The 20,958-nt window shown below is 40.7% G+C and overlaps 1 protein-coding gene across 2 annotated transcripts in view; it reads left to right on the top strand.

The window, feature by feature from the left end:
* Positions 1 to 15,050: 15,050 nt before the first annotated feature.
* Positions 15,051 to 20,958, top strand: part of EDIL3 (EGF like repeats and discoidin domains 3) — a 266,089-nt gene continuing 260,181 nt past the window's right edge. Inside the window, exon 1 of one of the 2 annotated variants that reach the window (XM_038170824.2) lies at positions 15,051 to 15,268. In XM_038170824.2, coding sequence (XP_038026752.1) covers positions 15,211 to 15,268 — 58 coding nt within the window. In that variant the 5' untranslated portion in view covers positions 15,051 to 15,210. The remainder of the gene's footprint in view (positions 15,269 to 20,958) is intronic. The other variant, XM_038170823.2, reaches the window with a different exon arrangement.

Here is a 20,958-nt window from a genome sequence, read left to right as displayed (position 1 = left end):
GCGCCACGAGGACATGTGCTGACCTCTGTGCTCAGAAGGAGCAGGGCCTGGGGCATTGCTTCTTTCTCCACCCACAGGGTAGACCAGGTCAGCTCATGGCTGCACCAGAGCATGCACCCTACTGCTCTGAGCATCCCAACATGTTTGGTGAGCCATAAACCATCATCGCATAGACACTCAGCACTGGTGATACCAGTCCCCAGCTTGTTTTCCAAACTCAGCTTCTGGAATTAGAGCTGTCTTTTTTTCTTTTTTTTCTTTTTTTTTTTTTTTTTTTTTTTTTTTTTTTTTTTTTGTCAATCACCTGTACTAGAGACAGTCTTATGCTAAACAGGAAAACTGTGTTCACACTACATAGAAGGGCAGCATCTCCGGACCTCCTGAGGAATCAGAGGATAATATATGTATAGTTATGGAAGACATGAAACATTAGTGTACTTAGTTCATCTGATCTGAAGAAAGAGCAACATGTCCATGTGCACCATGAGAGAGACTGTGCACAGAGAATTAAGAGGTAGAGGAACCAGGTATTGGCAGTCTACCCTAAACACAGTTGGAACCTTTTCATATTTGCAACCTTATGCAAGTATAGCCAGTGAATCAGGTGAGAATTAGGTTTAGAAATTTGTGACAGTAGAACTCAAGACTAAAATAATTAGTAACTAACTAACTAACTAAACAGAGAAAAAGAAAACCAAACTGAAAGTATTTAAGATTCATTATTTACTTGCATATATAAATAAATATCTAAAATATTTGCATTATTGTGGTGGTTTTACTCAGGTGGGCAGCTCCACCACAGCTGCTCTCACACTCCCCCTCCTTAAAGGGAAAGGGGGAGAAAATATGATGGAAGGAGCTCAAAGGTTGAGAAGAGGACAGTAAGATTATGGTCATAGGCAAAACAGACACAGCACAGGTCCCCCACGGGTGGGCGGCAGCTTCCCCCAGACCCCCTGCTCCTGCGGGGGCTCTCCATGGGCCGCAGCCTCCTCCAGGCCACATCCACCTGCTCCACCGGGGGCTCCTCCACCCATGGGGGGGCTGCAGCGTGGAGATCTGCTCCATGGGGGACCCATGAGCTGCAGGGGGACAGCCTGCTCCACCAGGGGCCTCTCCCTGCACAGCCCGCAGGGGAACTGCTGCTGCCTGCCTGCAGCACCTCCTGCCCTCCTGCTGCACCCACCTGGGGGCTGCAGGGCTGCTTCTCACTTCTCTCTCTCTCTCCCCCAGCTGCTGTTGTGCAGCATTTTTTTCCCCTTTCTTTAATCTGCTCTCGCAGAAGCACAAACAACATCTTATTGGCTCGGCCCTGGCCAGCAGCAGGTCTGTTTTGGAGCAGCTGGATCTGGCTCCTCTCTGACATGGGGCAGCTTCTGGATTCTTCTCACAAAGGCTGCCCCTGCACCCCCCACTTCCAAAGCCTTACCTCTAAATTCATTATAATTATGTGGCTGTCTGTTAAGGTGCTATCTGAAAGTGCTCTGTGGTCCTTGAAAGTGGTTCTGTAAGGAAGTAAATAGTTTTTCTTTCATTAAGGAAATTGTATGACATTATTCTGGGGAAAGAGCAGGGAAAGACTAATTTACTAGGCACTAACTTCCTAAGACTCTGTCTTCTATGAAGTATCTACGAAGAAGTATTCCTGCCTTTAAATATATATGTGTAATAATAAATAAATAAATACAATTTAAAAATCTTATTTGCTAACCCTACAGCAACAGTAACAAAAACAATAAAATGCATTAACTTATTTGTGTTATCTACATTATTCTAACTTATTTCCATTTAACAGTAATTTTTGTTGAATGATAAAACAGAGAGAAAAGTTATCTACATCTATTCTTCCTATTGGTTTTATTTCAGAACTACCCTTGAGCACCTGCAAGGGAACGCAGAAGGGTCCTGCAGACAGAAATCCCTTTATTCCTGCAAAAGCTTGAAACACAGGAAGCTGTGTGCCTCAGCATTTTGAGTATTTCAGGTATTATGGCAATCTGCTACACCTCAGTGCAACAATTCCCAACATCTAATATTAGATATATTCTAAAGGTTTTGCAGGGTAGATCACAGATCGTTTCCAGGCACTTCACAGCTACTTATTTTCTTCCTATTCAAGTTGACTTTTTACACACCTAACAGCTAAATGATAGCAACTATATTTTTTTTTAATATCTACTTCCTCCAAATGCATTTTACAAGAACTATGCAGCATAAACAGAGTATATGGTGTGTGATTCATCTTGCATCTGGTAGCAATGATCTCAATTTCTTACTTATATTTTCACTCATGAGCAGAATAGCCACAAAAAAACAAAGAACAGTTAGGTCTTAACTCTGATGCAAAGGCTAACATTGTGAATTCTCTCTTTGTATGCAAGAAACTAAGAAAATCTAAAGACAATCAGTGCAAAATGCCCTTTGATAAACAACTCAATTTACATGAAATTAAAAAAATGTAAATAAAACTACAGTAAAGGTCAAGTCACTTTTAATAAATGTTAGAAAGTATTTTTAGAATGGCTGCTGCATCTTCAATAATGCATATATATATAGATATAATATATATATATATATATATATATATATATATATATATATATATTTTTTTTTTTTTTTTTTTTTTTCCACCAATGTTAATTCACCAGCCACAATGCTTTTTGGCTGTTTGTATTGTTATTCTAAACAGTATTGTGGAGGAAAATACATGCTAGATAGAAACCCAGAAGTGGGAATGAATAAAAATGTACATGAGTACATGAGTACATGAGAAGAATAATATTGTTAAGCTGTGCTTTTTCTTTTCTTTTTTCATATAAACTATCAGAAACTTACAGCCATTGCCACTTCAGCTGTGCTCAAGTGTCCTTGAGGTGAGCCATAAAAATTGTTGAATGAGTAATTAAGTTTTTTTGAGTTGGTGGTGTTCCTGCTGAAGCACTGTTGGATGTTTGTAGGTGGCTGTGGGAGGACCTTGTATTTCCAAATACTGTTGAAGACAGAGTGTTTTAAAGCACAAATAATTCTTGTGCAGGGATTTGGGAGCTGATGAATTTATCAGGTTCTAACTTCAGAAAGTCTATATTTGATGTTGAAAGCTCTATCTGTTGATCAATCTGTCACATGTTGCCCCCTGTCACATGCTGCCCCTCCCTTTTCTGAATAATTTAGTTTTTATTGAACAGTTTTTTCTTAATCTTGTTTTCCTGTAAAGTTAATTCCTATCTATGATTGATTCATGGAAGAAGGGAAGATATTGACTACGCAAAATAAAGGAGAATATAAGTGATTCTGTTTGCATTGGTTTTGCAAGTGCTGATTAGGTATTTAGGTTTTAAAGCAAAGGCAACACAAGATTTCATAATGATAAATGGTTTTATAGCAGATGTTGAAGTGTGTCTTCTTTTGTTAATCTATTATATGTATGTCATTGCATTGTTTTTGGCTGAGATAGAGTCAATTTTCTTCGTAGAGGCTTGTATGATGCTGTTTTGGATTTTTAATGAAAACACTGCTGATAACATACTGATGTTTAGTTGTTGCTGTGCAGCACTTACACTAAGCCAAAAACATTTCAGCTTTTCACTCTGCTCTGCCAGTGAGGAGGCTGGAGGTGCCCAAGGAGCTGGGAGGGGATAGAAGCAGGACAGCTGACCCTAAGTGGCCAAAGGAATGCCCTGTACCATGTGGTGTCACACTCAGAAATAACAGCTGGGGTAAAGAAGAAGTAAGGAGGGAAGGGGAGAGTGTGTGTGTGACATTTGGAGTGATGGCATTTGTCTTCCCATGAAACTATTACGTTTGATGAGCCCTGCTTTCCTGGAAGTGACTGAACATCTGCCAGCTGATGGGAAGCGGTGAAATGAATTCCTTGTTTTGCTTTGCTATTATGTGCAACTTTAACTTTACCCAGTTAACCGTGTTTATCTCAGCCTACAAATTCTTGCACTTTTACCTTTCTGATTCTCTCCCCCATCCCACAAGTAAAAGTGAGCCAGCGGCTGTGTGATGCTGTAGGGAAGACAATTGTAACCATGCTCAACATTGTCCAGTAGAAACAAACCATGGTTTTCTGCATTAACTTTGCTTGTATTGTTTTTTAGTTTGATTCAGTGCTGTGTGCACATATTTTAGCACCATGTGTTTTGATCATTTGTGCGCAGATTAAGAGATGACAAGATACAGGCATGTAGGACAGAGGCTGTCGATCAGCCAGTCAGTCAATCTGGATATCTTTCAAAGAATAACACTGAGATAAAATGCTGGCAAATCACAGGTGTTAGTAAAAATAAACTCTCTAATCAGAGTGTTTTTACCTTAGTGAGAGACCGTAGGGAAAACTGATCTCATGAGTTACTAAAACAATTCAGGGTAAATTCAGGTTTTTGTTCTCCATTTTTTCAGATAACTCTTATGCTGTTGAATGAAAAATAATCATCCATGTTTAAATTCCAAGAAGAAAATCTGATATTTTGTTACCATCTCTCATTTTTGGCTCTGGTTTGCTTGATTATTTGTAATAACCTACATCTGTTTCTTACAGTCCACTGTGAAACTATTTTTAAATTTCACTACTGGGAAAAAAATATTAATGATGTTATAAATATCCTTTCAGTAAAAACACCTTTTTTTTTTTTTTCTTTTGTCAATATATACTGGAGAGACCATAAAATATATCAAAGATATCAAAGATGGGAGGGAACTGTTTTGTCAGATAGCAAAGACAGTAATTGCTATGTATATGATATCATATGCTTTGAAAGGTGCTCTTCCAAAACCTTAGTCATGAATGTCCATGTAACTACAACTCAGTAAATGTTGTTAAGTGAATTCTCTGCTTGGCTTGTTTACTTGGACTGTTGCCATTAAATATTACAAAGCATTACGAATTCATTTTAAATCACACTGCTCCTTGTACTGACATTTTTGGTGTAACAATGATTGATGTAACTGAAATTCCTCGTAAATGATGGCCTTGTGTTCTTATTTGTGAAGTTTCAGATATTGCAAATTAATCTGATTAGTACAGTTAAAATGAGCTTCAGGAAATGTTCCTTGGTTCATTCAAGCGGTTAAAGCTTCCTAGAGCAACACTTTTTCCCTTTTAGAAGAGCAACTCCGAATCAAACAAAAACATATAAAGATGAGATAGCATCCTAAAATAATGAGCTCAATGGGCAACATTTTAAAGCTGATGGAAACGAGATAATATGAAAAGCAAGCTGCAAACTGAATACAAAAAGCATTCAAAGTTCAGTCAGAATACTAACTATGGAGTCTAGTAAATACCAATCCTCTGTACTATTACAAAAGTATCTGTTCTTATTATACCTGATATCACCAACTTTATGCATAGTATTTTTAGTCTGCAAAAGTGCTGGCTAAATGTATGTGTATTGCAAATGATCACAGTGTTTAATGTTAACCTTCGCTAATATATAACACCTCCTTTCCTTTTGATATTGGGCATCACAGCAAAGGGAAATACTTGTTTTTACTTTTTTTTTTTTTTTTACAATCAATAAATAGATTTACAAAGTGTATTACATTTACATTTTCAAAACATCTGTATTAAACAGTAATTTTTAAAAAGTTTCTCAATGAGCAACGAAACTAATTTAGCCTTACCTACATATATTGTAGTGTCATTATGTTTGTTTGTCAAAATCTACTGTAATGGCTTCATGATGGTCCAAGCACGGTAATCTCTGTCCTCTTCTATGAATTCATACGGCAGAACCCTCAGGCCGTCCCCACCTAATAATTTATTAATATTTTTCCTCCATATCACAGCATTTTAGTCTCTTAAATGAGTTTATCTCTTCCCTTTCATTTTCTCAGTCTTTGATGATGTTACTTTCTGTGGTCTTCCAATTAAAAGAAACCTCTGATCATTCTGCTTCCCATTTTAGTAGGAATTCTCCATCTATTTATATATATAAATGGAAAAAAATACTCCTCAATGCTATATTCTGATTATTCTTCATCTTGTCAACACTGTGAGTGATAGCTGTCTAATTTGTGTGTATGCCTTTCTGCCATGGAGAGACAAAAGTGCCTTTATTTGGCAAGGGACTTTCCCAATGCACTGGGACATGCATCCATCTTTCAAATAGCCAGACTCCAGAAGTTATTTTAAAAGGGAAATAATAAAATAAAATAAAATAAAATAAAATAAAATAAAATAAAATAAAATAAAATAAAATAAAATAAAATAAAATAAAATAAAATAAAATAAAATAAAATAAAATAAAATCCTGGATTGACTTTGAGAGCATAGTCTTCCAGAAGTCTTGTTTCCAACACAGAAATGGGTTAAGAAATATGGATCAGGGGAAAATAAATCTGTTTTTTCTTGAAGTAAAAATCTGATGGAGGATAAGGAGAGACACTGGAAAACAAACAAACAAACAAACAACTTTGAAGACGGAGCAATTTAGCAGGAACTACAAAATATTAAAAGAATAAAGCTTTGGGTGAAATTGGAGACTGCCTGGTAGGGCATTGGAGCCATTGAGTTCAAGATTTTCTAAAACTTTAATTTTCCCTGTGGAAGTTCAGATTGGGGAATTTATACTGGATCAAGTACAACAGCAACTTTTATTGTCTCTGGTGACTATTTGGTTCATTGCATTTCAGTGTAAATAGTTTATTTTTCAACCTTGTAAAAAAGGAAAAACAGCATGATCCAAACATGCTGGTCCAAATTAACGGTGCTGGGGAAGAGGGACTATTAGGTTGGGCCACCCCTTTGATCTCTAGGGATTTTAGTTGCCAGAAGCAGGAATTATAATGTGTATAATTTAGGAACATTTGGCATTGAAGTGCAATTCGTTTCTGTCCATCTAATAGAATGTGACTTGTCTTAAAAATGAATAAAGAAACATCATTAAAGTGCAAGAAAGTCTCTCCAATAGGAAGTTTTTGCAGACTGGGAAAAAATGAAGGATTGAAATTATCCTTTAAACAGTTCTCAATTAAAAGACAAAATTTGCAATTGTAGACATTAAACAAAGTTTTTGATGTGACAAACACAACATTCAGATAGCAATTCAGGATATTTAAAAGTAGTGCATATATATTAAAACCTTGGAAGAAATAAAACGTATGTGAACATTTACATATTTTAATGTATTAGGACTTGTGTATAGTATTAGAAACTTTTAATCACAATGTTTTACAGCTTCTGTTGAATAATATGGTCAAACTACCAACCAATGATGCTATAAATTTTGTTTGTTCTGGGTGCCCATAGTTAAAACTTTTGGGTTTCTGAGTTTCTTTCTGTTTTTACCTATGGATTTTTTTTTTTTTTTAATTAGTTAAATTGACTGCTACTGGGGTAAAATAATACTGCAGCAACCTTTTGCTCTAGGAAGAGATATCATGATTTTAAGCTCAAAAGAGATAGTGTTGCAGGTGCTCTGTGACATTCACTGAGGTCTCCTACTGAAAACATCCAGTAAGAGCTTATGCTACAAATAGGAAAAAGAATTGCATGGATAGATACATTTTGTGATAGAACATTTTATTTCTTACCTATTCTCTAGCTCATTGGCTTCATTTCTTGCCCTGTCTTTTTGGCTACAGTCTCAGGGTGGGCATCCTTCAGGGAAGCATTGTTGATGCTGTACTTTGTCACAGCCTCTAATGTGTTGTTGCCTCAATCCTCAGCCACTTTAGCTAGAAAATATGTTTTGACTGTCAGTAAAGATAAAATCAAATAAAATAAAATGAAATTTTCTCAAGATTACCATGAGAACCAGAGTATGCATTGAAAAAGAGGCGTCCCCCATGGAGAAGAAAATATTCAAGATATTTAATTGATGTACCAGAAAACCAGATGAAGCAGCTGTATTGCCAGAATTAGGGTATGGGTAGGAAACTCAGCATCTTGTCTCAGGCAAGAGTATCTTGTGTCTTCTTTAGATCATCATGGCCTTTTTTATCTTGCATACAGATGTTCTGCCAGAGACGAAAAATTTCACCTTTCAAAAATTTAACTGGAACTTGCACATCTCCTTTCCTCAACTTTTCATTGCTGTTGTGGTTTTGGTGAATTTTAACTTTGGTGAACTTCTAACACCCATCTGTCATCTCCAGAGCTACCTCAAAAAGAAAAAAAAAAAAATCACTTAAGATTAATTTTATGTGACAAGGAAAAGTTGTCATACATTGAGACAGGATGGCTCTGACAGTTCACTGCAGTGCCATAAAAGCATTCCCAAAATCTCTCATATTGCCAAATTCTAACTTAGACAGTTTACAAAATGTCATGATGAGTTGCCAGCTTATCAAAAGATGAAACAAAAAATACAAAGTTTTGATTAGTTGTCTTCTTGTTTCACACAAAGCCTGTAACCAAAATCTGTGTATGCAATGTTGATTTGAAATGCATCCCACCATGAGAGATTAGGTGTCAAAAGTCTCTTGGTTCTAATAGTACTCTTATTTTGAAATCACTCTATCTTTGGCTCAGTTTGCAGCTAAGTGTCAGAAATGCAGATGGCATAACTCTATTAAATACTTCATTGTGATTTAATGGTTCCTCCCCTGGGTTCTGAAATACAGTGTGAATGAACTGCTAAAACTCACTGTCCAATAAAAGTGCTGAAAGTAAGACAAAAGAATTTTTAAAATTATGTCCCAAATCTTTCTTTTTTTCTCAGAATACTTTTTAAAAAGAGGAATAAACTCTTATTTGTTGGAAGGATCAAGAGAGTATTTAGGGAAAAGCAGTCTTACACACCCACAGAGATGTTTACCATTTAAATGGTTAAAGAATATCCTTGCTAGGTTAAAATTATCACTCAGAGATATCCAAAACAAAGCTTTTCACCAAATCCATTGGTTGTGTTGACCTTAGAGTTCTTATATAAATAATAGGAAGATTTAGACCTTGATAAAACACATTTAACTTTGCAAAATTGCAAGTTCAGCATTTATGTAGCTCTGAAGCAAGAAACGACTTGGTTGTTAAGTACTTTAAGGTAGGAACTTTAGATTTGCCTCTAAAAAGCTGTATTTTGATGCTATCAGATTCCTTCTACCACAGATATTTGGATATTTTGCAGAAATCCAGCTTCAGCCTCATATGATCCAGTGGTAGCAACACCAGGGAACACAGATTTCAAAGACTGCAACATATATTGGATCAGAATGAATCATTTCAGCTTGTACAAACCTGTCTCACTGGGTTGTGTTTTACAGATGTTTTTGCAATGACCCAAGGTGATGATGGGCTGTAACATCTGGGAGCAGGTCAAAAATTTGGTAGAGATTTCAAGTAACTGCCCCTTTTTTTTTCTTAAAAAGAAGTTTAAAATGGTATATGCATTCAACACAACTTAATATTATCATTAAGGATGATGATTATAATTGCCATAACAGGTAGGATGAACAAGCAGGGCAGTATGGTCTTCATCATCTTTCAGTCTTTACAATAGGATCTAAACCTACCATGGCAGCCAGTGTGTAAATGGACAAGACAGGAATCATGCACCAGTGCAGGGAGAGAGGCAAATACAAAAAGTTGGAAGTATGTTAGTTTGGCTTTGAGGTCTATTCAATCAGATAGGTTTGTGTGTTTGTGTGTTTTCTGCTGTTTTCCTCTAATTGCAGATGTCTGCAGCTGGAAGCAGGATGCATGCCATCAAAGACACAGAATGCCAAGCCCTCCTCACCAATGAGTGCAGAAGCATTGCATCAAATGATGAACTGTTGTAGGTGACAAAGCATAGGGTTAAGCAGTGTCATGGCCACTCTGAGTGCTCCATGTCCCCTCAAGAGCTGTGGGTACCCCCAGTCTTTTGGGCAAAGGGGTCTTGGACAGCATATCCATACGCTCCCACATCCAAACACCCACTGTGTGCCACTTGCTCCTTAGTGGCATGTATCTTTGTCTTGTTATTCCTCTGCACTGCAGATGTTAAGTGACATTAATGTTAAATTCACGCCTCCCCATTGAGAAAGCAGAGCCACCAGGTGCTTTTGGTGATGAGGCACCTTCAGGAGCAGTGATCAGACACATACCCATTAGCGTTATGCCTCTACACTTGCCTCACTGCTGCTGGAAGAACCACTGCTCCCCATTCGTGTAAATGTAAATTGCTATCTTTCATCCTTTCACAAGTGGGCAGGGAATAATTTCCGCTGAAATTAATTAGCATCAAGTTCCACAACTTCATTGGTGTGCATAAGGGTATATAGAAAAAAATGTAGGAATAGCTTGTTTCAGGGGTTACTCTTGCACTTCATCCAGCACACCCTTCTCCTCTCTTACATTCTCACATTACACATTCACGTTATGGGTGGCAAAGGATTCATTTTAAAACATACTCCAACATTTAGCCACTCCATAGGATTCTTAAATATGTCATCTGTATTCAGTGAAAGCTTATTTTTAAGACAAAAGAAAGGAAATCAAAACCAATTACAGCACTGATTTTGTTTCATCCTTTCTAGAAATATAATAATAATAATAATAATAATAAAGTTTTCTTGTTTGTTTGTTTGTTTCTTTGACAACGAGTTTGAGGATCCCTGTGTCACACAGCAGCGTCTCTCCCATTCCTGTGATGCAGCAGCACATAACACTTCTTTTGAACCAGAAAGGTTTGAAGGAAGAAGGCTCCTCCATGCTTTACACATCAAAAATTCTTGTTGGCTTAACTGGAAACCTTTCATGTTCAAGAAGTGGGGGCCCAATCTCTATTTGGGAAGACTTAAAAGAATGAACTAATTCCCTTTATTTAGAGGCAGGATGCCCCCGACAGTGTTGCCGTGGTAGTGACAGACAGACGTAGTATTTGTTCTTGTCTCCGAGGCAAATACATGCCAATGACTTGCAGAATCAGAGTAGCCAGTTATGGTGAATGCTGCATGGCAAATCCCTGACGAACAAAGTGTGTATCACTCAAAAACATTATGGAAAGATCTACTGCTTGTTTGCAGCAGTGGCTTTTTAGTAGCCACTTAATTATAATGGAGGTGGCAATATAATCTGTGTCTGTACACCCAGAGCTCTGAGCTGGTCTGATCTCACTTTAAGAAGGATCAAATCTGGCCACTGCTTTGATGGGAGTCAGTGATAAAGCTAATCTCCTAAACAAAGCTGATACCCAGGATGCCCTGAAGGTGTCACAGGGTAATTCATTGGTTGTATTCATGTTTACGAGATGCCTCTAAAACTGACAATAGGTTAGCAAATGATGAAAGTAAGCTTTTAGTCTCTTACCTCTTTATGACTTCAGCACAGGCAGGAGATACTTGCTTCATCTACAGTGTAACAAGTATTAGACCTTACGTCACTGTTATTAAACCTTAAGCACTATCATGTACCTAGTGCTAAATATGTACTCCTTTTGTGCATTAAAATCTGTTGTTGCTGTTGCTGTATTGAAGGCTTTTGTATCCAAGGTCAGTGTGGCAAATGAAATGGCTGCATACATTTCTAATGGCCATCTTTTTTTTTTTTTCCTTCTTGATGTGCTTCATGACTCCAAAGGGCTAATTTAAGCATATGAGGTAGGACAGAAAATAATACAGAAAAAAAAAAAATACAGAAAAAAAAAAAAGTAATAAAGAAAGGAAGATGAACTAAGCAATGGGAAAGTTACTGGCTGTGGAATAGCTATTGCCAAGGGTCAAAGAAGCCTGTGTTTTCCCTTTGTAAGGTGATAGTTCATCTGTCTCTCTGCTAACCACTTAAAATCCTCAAGATAACAGGAATCCTTAGCCCAGGGATGGAATGTCACAGATTTAGATAGCTCCTAAAGTTTCTATCAGCTAAAGAGTTAGGGACAAACTCCATGTAAGCAATGATTGTCATTTAGATGGAAGTAGTTAAATGAATTGGGTGTAAAAGATTCCTTTATCCTGAGTGATTAGTAAACACATTATCCTGAAGTGTGGAAACAGTGTGGAAAATGAAAAGAGGCCTTTGTGTGTTGTGTTCATACACCGAGTGGCAGAAAAAGGAAGAAAGGATGAGTAAGGATTAATACCTGGCAGCTCTTGAGCCCATTTTGGTAGTAAATTCCAGAAAATTAAGAGCAACCATGACAGAACGTGGAAATCTTGCATTATATAAAATATCAGAATACAAAATAAAAATTCAATATTTATATGCTGCATGTATCATAGAATCATATGCATTAAAATGCATACCAAAGGTGAGAATGTCAGTTTCAACCGCAACAGCTGGTGCTGTTCCAGTCCCATCTCGTCCATATTTCAGCCTAGTGCCTACACCCGCTGGGAAGTCATTAAGGATTTGCAGATATGTAAACAAATGATGGAAAGATAGCCTTCAAGATGTCTCAGGTCCTGGGTTTTACTGTATGAAAAATACAATTGCATACCTACAGTGCTCATGATGGCAGGAGTCAGGTTTTCCCACTGACAGGTGGGACAGTTTCTTCAAGAAAGGTGCATACAACAAACACCACAAGTCCACCATTTCCGAACATTAGAGGACGAAGAAGAACACTGGGTCAACCTCTTCACTGCAAGATCAGGTCAGGGGTGGTCAGGGATGAAGGTGGCGGAGAGCACTGTGACATGCTGCAATCAGCAACCCGGAAGATAACACTGGTGATGTAGCAGAGAAGCTTGGGACTGTAGTATGGGGAATCTGAAAGTAAAACTGTTGCTATCACAATAAGCAGGTTTGGCTTTTACACATCAGAAATCTTAATTAAGAAAATCTAGATGCAAATAATTACTATGCTTGAGTTGGGCGGAAGGAACAGACTGTACCTCCCAGCACTGAGCTGGAGCACTGCATCACCCTGTGCCAGGGAAAATGACTGGCCTGGAGTGAAGCATTGGATGAAAGGGAGCTCCTGCAGCATCCCAGAGTCAGGGTCCTCCCTGAAACACGTCGGAGCAAGAGGTGAGAAGCATTGTTTGGAGGGGACCCCAGACCTATGGGCAGCAAGAAGGATGTGGGAGCAGTCTGATAGTCTGAGGTGACTACTGGAGAGATAGAGGGAGAGACAGAGAGATTTTGTTGAATAAAACTTATTGAAAATCTGAAAACAAAAAGTCATTGCACTTTAGGTAAGAACCAAACATAAAAGCCTTTTGTTGTTTCATCGCTTTTGGCTGAATAAACAATGCCTTGCTTTGAAGAAGCTATTTCTGTGTTGTTTTAATCAGCGGCTAGTCACATGCTCTCAGTGGAAAAAGGGCTTCCCAGTACCAAATGTAGTTAGGCCCTTTAGACTTATCCTAATTGGTGAAATAAAGGGGCTGCATTACGGGATTATTCCCTCAAGAAAAATAAATACATTAAAAAAAAAAAAAGGCAAGCCAGCCACTTGGGGGTGCAGGCATGCTGGGCTGCCACAGCAGCTAAAGTGCAGCTTGCCTTGTAATTATGACAGCTGGATTCTTCGTTGTAAAACAGAGATAAGCCACAAAATTAGCACCGTCGAGGAGAAATGATGCATTAATATCAGAAGCTTTGTAAAGGCTTCCTAAATTTCTGCTATCTCTGTACTGATAGAAAAGCATCTCCGGCAACCCTCCAGGAGACAAAAAAAAAAAAAAAAAAAAAAAAAAAAAAAAAGTGTTTCTTCCCAGACAGTAGTTCTTCAGGGAGATCTCCGGCATGGAGACTGATGAGTGAAATCCAAGTCGCTGTGAGGTAGTGATGTAATCGCGAAGTCTGTCTGTGCAGCAGAAGGAAGGCGTGAGCACAGCCCACGCCACTGCTGCCAGGTGAAGAGCAGCAAAGACACAGCAAAAGTTTGGGTGAATGCTACCACCAGCCACTGCATGTCCAGAGAGATGCGCTGGACTAAAAAGCCCGTGCCAACATATCTCCTTTACTACTGTGGTCTTCGTTAGTGTAGGCAATTTTTTTTTCCGGTCTATATCTGTGCTAAGCTGCTGGATAATTTTGCGGCGAATCACGAAGCAGCGGTTTGCGTTTGGGTGCGGGGAGAGGTGCACAAAATGCGCTGAGGGCCTGTGTGTCGGAACCGAAATACCTCCAATGTCAGAGAAAGAACGCATTTAATTGCAAGCTCGGAGGTAAAACCGGAGCTTTAGGGAAGGGCTGTCACCCTGCCACTTACTGGCACTTAGTGGTAGACAAAGGGCTTGTAAAAGGAAAAGTTGGAAGCTATCGTGAGATGGCAACCAATGGACTAGGTGACTTAACAGGTCGTTCCCACTCCTGGCTGCGCGATGTTTCTCCCTCTTGTCATACAACAGCCCGGCCATGGACCGGGGCTGTGCCCGCAGAAGGGCTCCTTCGCTGATGCTATTGAGTGCATTCCTCTCGCTCAGCATTTCTATTAACTTTTAATGCAGTATTACTACGGGCTCTTTTACTGTAAGGGCAGGTAGAGGGGAAGCAAATCACGGACAGAAAAGATCTGAAGAGCCTTTTGTCTCCCGCTGGACAATTAGTACTTATTTCACTCTTCTAGATTCATGCAGCAGGCTGGAAAAAAAATAAATAAATCATCCATCAGCACCAATTTTGCCAGCCACAGCTCTGACAGGCGACCTCGGCGCCCCCCACCCTGTGCCGTTTCCATAATTTCACCCTTGTCCCGATTCCCGAGCCACAGATTTCCAGGGTAAGGGGCAGGCTGGCACCCCACCTCGGGGGCGGCTGGGAGGAAGGGCGCCCCCGAATTTTGCCAGGCGGGATGCTGAGAAGGGGCGAGGGGGCGAAGGGGGGGCCTCCAGACAAAACTTTGCGTCCCTCTCCCCGAGATAAGGCGGTCGGAGGGGATGCAGGGGGCTATGTGGGAGAGGGTGGGGGGGAGGACATCCCCTCCCCTTTGTCCCCCTCCCCCTGCTTTCCTTCCCCCCCCCCTCCTCTCCTCCCCTCCGGAGCCGCTCGGGGGGCTGTGCGGGCGGCAGGCAGGGAGGGAGGGAAGGAGGGCAGGAGGGAGGGAGGCTGCGGAGGCGGAGGCAGCGGCGGGACGGAGGCCGGCGGCCGGTCGGTGCTGGAGGAGCGGCGGCGGCACCTGGCGGGCGCGGCGGGGCATCCTCCTCGCCGCGGGTAGGGCGGCGGCAGCGGCATCGGGAGCTGCGCTCGGCCCCGGGGCCGAGCCGGGAGGGACCAGCCCAGCCTCACGCCTCGCCTCGAGGAGGAGGAGGAGGAGGGAGGAGGAAGAGGAGGAGGTGGAGGCTCCGCCGGCTGCTCGCTCCGGCAGAGGCTGCGCTGCCGCGGGAGGAGAGGGGACCATGAGCCGCACCGTGCTGGCCTGGCTGGCGCTCTGCGGGAGCCTGGCGCTCGCTCGAGGTGAGCCGTCGGGGGTCGGGGGTCGGGGGTCGGGCTCGGGGGTCCCAAAAGTCTCAGCCCAAGTGCGCGGGTGCCGGGCGGGCGCGGCCGGCCGTGGGTGCCTCCGGTGAGGATGCCTTTTTGTTCGCGGCTGGGCATGGCACGGACTTCGCTCCGCATCCCAGGCAGAAGCCGGCCAGCCTGCCCCTCCACGGGCACGTTTTGTTTCGCAACTACGCTTAATGAGCGGGGTGAAGACATGCCGGGAGGGCTGAGATTTAACCCAGACGAGCGGCTGGGAAGATTTAACAATACCAGCAGAGATGTCCACATCTCCTTTTTATTTTTTTATTTTTTTATTTTTATTTTTATTTTTTTTCCTTCCTTTCCCCCCCGACACACAGTCAGCCGTCTTCATTTTAATTTGAAGGCTCGGGGAGCCGGAGGTCCAGCAATCCGCGGAGCAGTTTGCAAACAGGTTCGGGGACTTCAGCTTCGCGGCAGCATTGGACAGCTCTCCTCAGGCTCCCCTTTTCCTGCTGCTCTTTAACTAGGGCACCTCCGTCTAAAACATCAGCGGCGCCTTCTCCATCTCTCACCCACCCCCCCAACAAGCTCGGAAAAAAATAATCCCCAACTCCCGAAAAATAACTTTATGAGTTCTTTTCATCGTTATTTGAAATAAGCCTTCACTGTAAGCAGAGTGGGGTTGCCGACTCCTTATTTAAAAGAAAAAGAAAAAAAAAAAAAGTTGTCAGGGCTGACCCGGCGGCGGTGCGGGGGGGAGGACGGGGACCGGCGGAGAGGGGAGGAAGGCTCTGGTGTTGGCCGGAGATCACCTGCCCGGTCCCGGCCACCACTACATCCTCTGGGGACGACCCCCGGCAGCCCCCCGCCGTCCCTAGAGGCTCCCCGGAGCCCCGGCTGCCGGGCACGGGTGAGGATTTTCGGCCGCCGGGAGCCGCGGCCTCGCCCCCCGGGTGGGGGCTGCTGCGGTCCCTCCATGGGCAAGGCACATCTTGGGGGTGGAGGGATTGAGGAAGACCTTGTTGTTGTCCCGGCTGTACCTCCCAGAAACTGAGTAGAACAAGTGTTATCCTGAGGACTCACAGAGTATTTTCATTGACTGCGACCTGTTCTCGTCATTGTTCACTTTTTTTTTTTTTTTTAATTTTAAAATGAAACCGATGTATCAGTAAAATTGAATATTTTATCAGATCTTAAATTATTCAGCACGGTGGCTCCTCAAAATCCAATAACGTTCACACGGTTGCAGTGAGCATGTGATAGCTTATGCAAGATGTCATTGTACCTGCAGTTTATGCCTAAAGTCTTTTAAGCAAAAGACACTGCAACTGGCACAAAGTCTAGATGTGCCATTTGGCTTTGCCTTGGGCTTCTGTAGGACTTTGTGGGGTTCACACCTAAGACGTTTTTTCATTTAAGTCCATGATTTAGCAATGTTTTTAGGTGACTTCAGACCACAGAAAACTTCACAGATATTCTAGAGCTGAGAAATAGGAAGAAAGAGTCCATTTGTTCTGTTCCTGCTTGGGCTGTGATTGTTCAGTTAAGGGTTTGTCCTTGGGTTTCAAAATGGGACAGAAGAAAATTATACAGTCTTTTAATGCTGAAGCAGAATAAAATGCTGCTTGACAAGTCTGATATAGTGGCTTAATTTTGCTCGCTGTCATAATGTTTACTTTTAATAGGTCTTCTCAATTTATGTAGACTCTAGGCATTGTAACTAAGAAACTCATCGGAGAGCAGTTTTTGAACGGTGCAAAACTTTTTGTGCATCGTTTGAATATTACTTCCTGATGAGTCTGTTCACATAATGGAGTATAATGAATGTATAATGAAAACCTATGGTAATGTCATCTGTGCAGTGGTCAGTTCTTTCTTGCTTTCTTCAGGGGTAAATTCCAACTGCAGATCAAAGTTAAATTATACAGTTCATTACAGACTTGTGTTTCAAGTCTGCCGTCAAATAGAAAATACCAATTGTTTGTTTGTTGGAGCACTGAAGAGTAATGATGGAGATCAAATTCCGGTCAATTTATCACATCTTAAAAACCTTTTTTTGCTTTTTGCGTTTGGAACACATGCATAGTATATCAGCAAATCATCTTTTTTTTTACTTTAAAAAATGGGAGAGAGGGATGGGGGAAGGGTTGCAGGAGAGGACGAAAGTCATCCCAGTAACATGAAAGTCATCCCAGTGGAAGACTGGAATTATCTTCTCTGTGGCTGGTCTGACAAATTTGCAATCTCATGCACTGAAACAGGAGTCTGATTTTCAGAGATGTGTTTGTATGCATGTATATGATGAAGCTAGGCTTCAAGGGTGCAGTGACTTCTACTCCCTGGCTTGCAAGAAAGATGCACTTGCATTTTTAATGAGGGATATGCTTTTATATTTCTAAACAGCCATAAAGGTTCACGTTTGCTTTTGTTGCTGTTCCTTCATCAAATCAGAACAAGAGCAAATCTGATGTTCCACCGTGCAGCAGACAGACAGTAACTAACTACTAGAGTGACTACAGAGACTACAGGAGATTATTTCAGCTGGAACAGATACAGGGCATCTCATCTGCAGAAGTAGCGCAGGTTCTTTAGTTCCACCGTGCATTTTGTAGGAACAAATAGGAACATTTTGTAGGAACATTATTGCCAATAGATTTTTGGAACAGTGAGTGAAGATTGGGATCAAATGTGGGGAAAACATAACTGAAAACTGGTGGCTGTCTTAGTCCCCAGATTTACTTCACGGAGCAGGGCAAACTGATCAGCTGTGGTAATGGTACGATGTATTCCATGTCTATGTATTGAATGGTTTTGCAATAGGATCTTCGGAAGATTTACCATCTGAGTTGTCTTTGTCATGGAGCTGATCCTTAAATTATATCGTATATTATCATTTTCCTTGTTGCTGAGTTTTTAGGTTTTGTTTGCCTAAAAGCGATAGTGACATTACTGAAATCAAGCAAATACCATTCTTGAATTTGTGACTGTGAGCCTGAGATAAAATATTTTGGAACTTTCAAGGAACTGTTTCATAAATATTGCCTTTTCTCCATTACAGTGGGAACCTCCACTCTCTCTGAGGCTTAGAAGTGTCTATAAAATCTCTTTCTGCAGCTAGAATGAGCTGCAATGAGTAAAAATCCTGAGAAACAAGAGAGGTAAACTATATGTTTGTTCACATGCAACTGTGCCAAGAGACTGAAAATATCACAGACACTTTTAAAGACCAAGATTCCTGTTTTACTGAACACACCTTTGCCTTTTTGGATGGCATCTGCTTCTGTACAAACTGCTGACAGTGTGACCCTGCATAATGATTTCCACTGTTCTTTTAACAAATTACATTTGTATTCAAATTGATTTTCCATGACTGTTCCAGAAAGCATATGGCAGATACTCTCTTTCATCCAGTCCGTGTCTGGTCAGCCTAGGACAGAATTTGATGTCAAGCCTTGCGTTCTTATAACTGGATTTAATAGTGCTGGTTGTGTTTTCTTTTATTTTCTTTTATTTTTTTATGTTCTTTTATTTTTTTATTTTTTCAAGTATCCAACTTTGTTTTTCTCTGCCATACCTACTTAAATCCTGTACATCTTCTTTCGAAGGATATATTTCATATAAAGCTGTGTTTCAGTGATAGCGTAGTGAAAAGGGGTACTGTATTATTTTTCATCCTTCTCCCATTTTTCCAGTTGGCATCCAACTGAAAATCAAGGAAGTGATCCACTTTGGAAGTTATTTCAAAAGACAAATGCTTTGCATTAGGATGTTGATTTTTATGCCCTGAACTAGCCATTTATACAGCACTTATCAACACAGCAGCCGTGGCATACTCGCAGCCAGATATCCCATCAATGTAAGTAAAGATACCAGGACCTGGCCGCGGAAAAGCAGTGCTTAAAGAGACTGCAAATGTCAGAGCAAATATATGTTATTCTCAAATTCATTGTGAACCTCATAGCAGTCAGCATGATACTGTTTTTTCTCTCTCTCTCTCTTTTTTTAAAAAAAAACAAACGTATTTACACATTTCAAACTTATGTAAGCCCCAGAGCCAACAGCATATCTGAAGTCTTAGAGAACCATCTGCATTGTATTACAAATTATGCTGGGCTTCTTTGTAGCATATCTGAGGCCTAGCTGCCTCAAGTTTGAAAATACGTGTTGAGGATCAAAACGCTGTTAATTTATTTTGACTTTAAAAGCATTTGCACGGTGAGAACATTAGTTTCATTTTTATTAGTCAAACGGCACACTAGAAAATGAAAGATGACTTATGAGATTTAAACCCAAATAAGTATTGTAAGTACTTTAACATTTGCAAACTTAAAAACCTTGGAAAATGCTGTAATATAATTAATGGAGGACCTACACACATATTTAATTCAAAGGGTGTGAGATGAGGAAATAAGGGGAAAGCCAACATGAGCCTAGTTTCAGTGCATTATATCACTGATAATGGGTCTAGGTTTCCTCTGTAGGGAACTTGGTTTGTGCAAGACCTTATTTTAGAGCAAGAGCTACTCACTGTGTGTACTGACAGTAGGATAAGCCTAATGTCCTAGTGGTATGTATAGAGCACTAAAGCAACGGAGCTTTTGTGCACTTCTTAATGCACAACCAGTGCGTTGGCCCACCTGAAAACAAAAACTCTGAGCACAAACTTGGGCACTGGATATTACTTAAGGGTCCCAGAAATTTAGAGGTGCAGAATTTGTGCATGTCTGTCATGTGCAGGTGGTTTGGGATCTTGCAAGATCTCAGTTAAAGTATCATGGGAATACACTTAACACTTTTGTTGCTGGTGGTGGTTGGTTGGCTTTTGATCAGCAAGCTGTGTTACTTTCAGTCACAGCATTGATGTTCTATTTTAAGTTTAAGAAGTTGAGAAATTAAATAGACCATGGTCCACTAATAAAAAGTCAAGCTAACCTAGCTAATAATTGCAGCATGTGGTGTGTGAGTGAATGCACTAACCTATGAAACACACGTGAAAAGTTAATTTTGCATGCTGCATAATAGCTACATACATATATAGTGGGCATATCCATCCTCTTCAGATAGTGTGCAGTGGAATTATGTTCACTTATGTGCCACACATCTAGTCTGGTACTTTGTAAACCATTTTCAAAATGTTTAGGTAATGTTAAATAAGACTTCATTGTTGCATGAACTCTAGATGCAGAGCTCCATAGTTCAAGGCAAAATCTATTGCATTTGGCAAAAGCAGTAAACATTTAAAACTATTTTTGAGACTCATGATTGTTTTCTTCACTTCACCTCCCAAAACTTCAGTTTTGGCCACTTGTAGGCAAAGGCTCAAAGTCACAGGACTTTAATGGAAGTTGTTAGGAAAATACAGAGGAAAGTATTCATCTGCATGGTTCACATGGAGAACCCAGCATATCTTAACAATACCACTTGTGCCTGCAGAAGGACAGTTTCAGGAGTCAGGACTTGAGACACAGTATTTTAAGCAGTATACCTGAGCATGAAGATGACAGTGGGGAGGAACAGGAGATGGAGGATGGTCAGTAGGCACAGGGAGATCTGCTCCTTGCTTGGAGCCTGGGCAGAAGCTTTGTACATCTGAGTGGGAAACTGAAGGTGAAAGCAAGGTTGTGGACAGCATGGGTTTGTGTCAGCTCTGAAGTGTTTCAGGCCAAGGTTTTAAAATGAGAGTC

The sequence above is a fragment of the Anas platyrhynchos genome, chromosome Z, assembly GCF_047663525.1.
Source record: "Anas platyrhynchos isolate ZD024472 breed Pekin duck chromosome Z, IASCAAS_PekinDuck_T2T, whole genome shotgun sequence".
Classification (NCBI taxonomy): Eukaryota; Metazoa; Chordata; class Aves; order Anseriformes; family Anatidae; genus Anas; species Anas platyrhynchos.
Note: the sequence above shows the minus strand (reverse complement) of the source record. Positions and strands in the feature narration are given on the sequence as shown.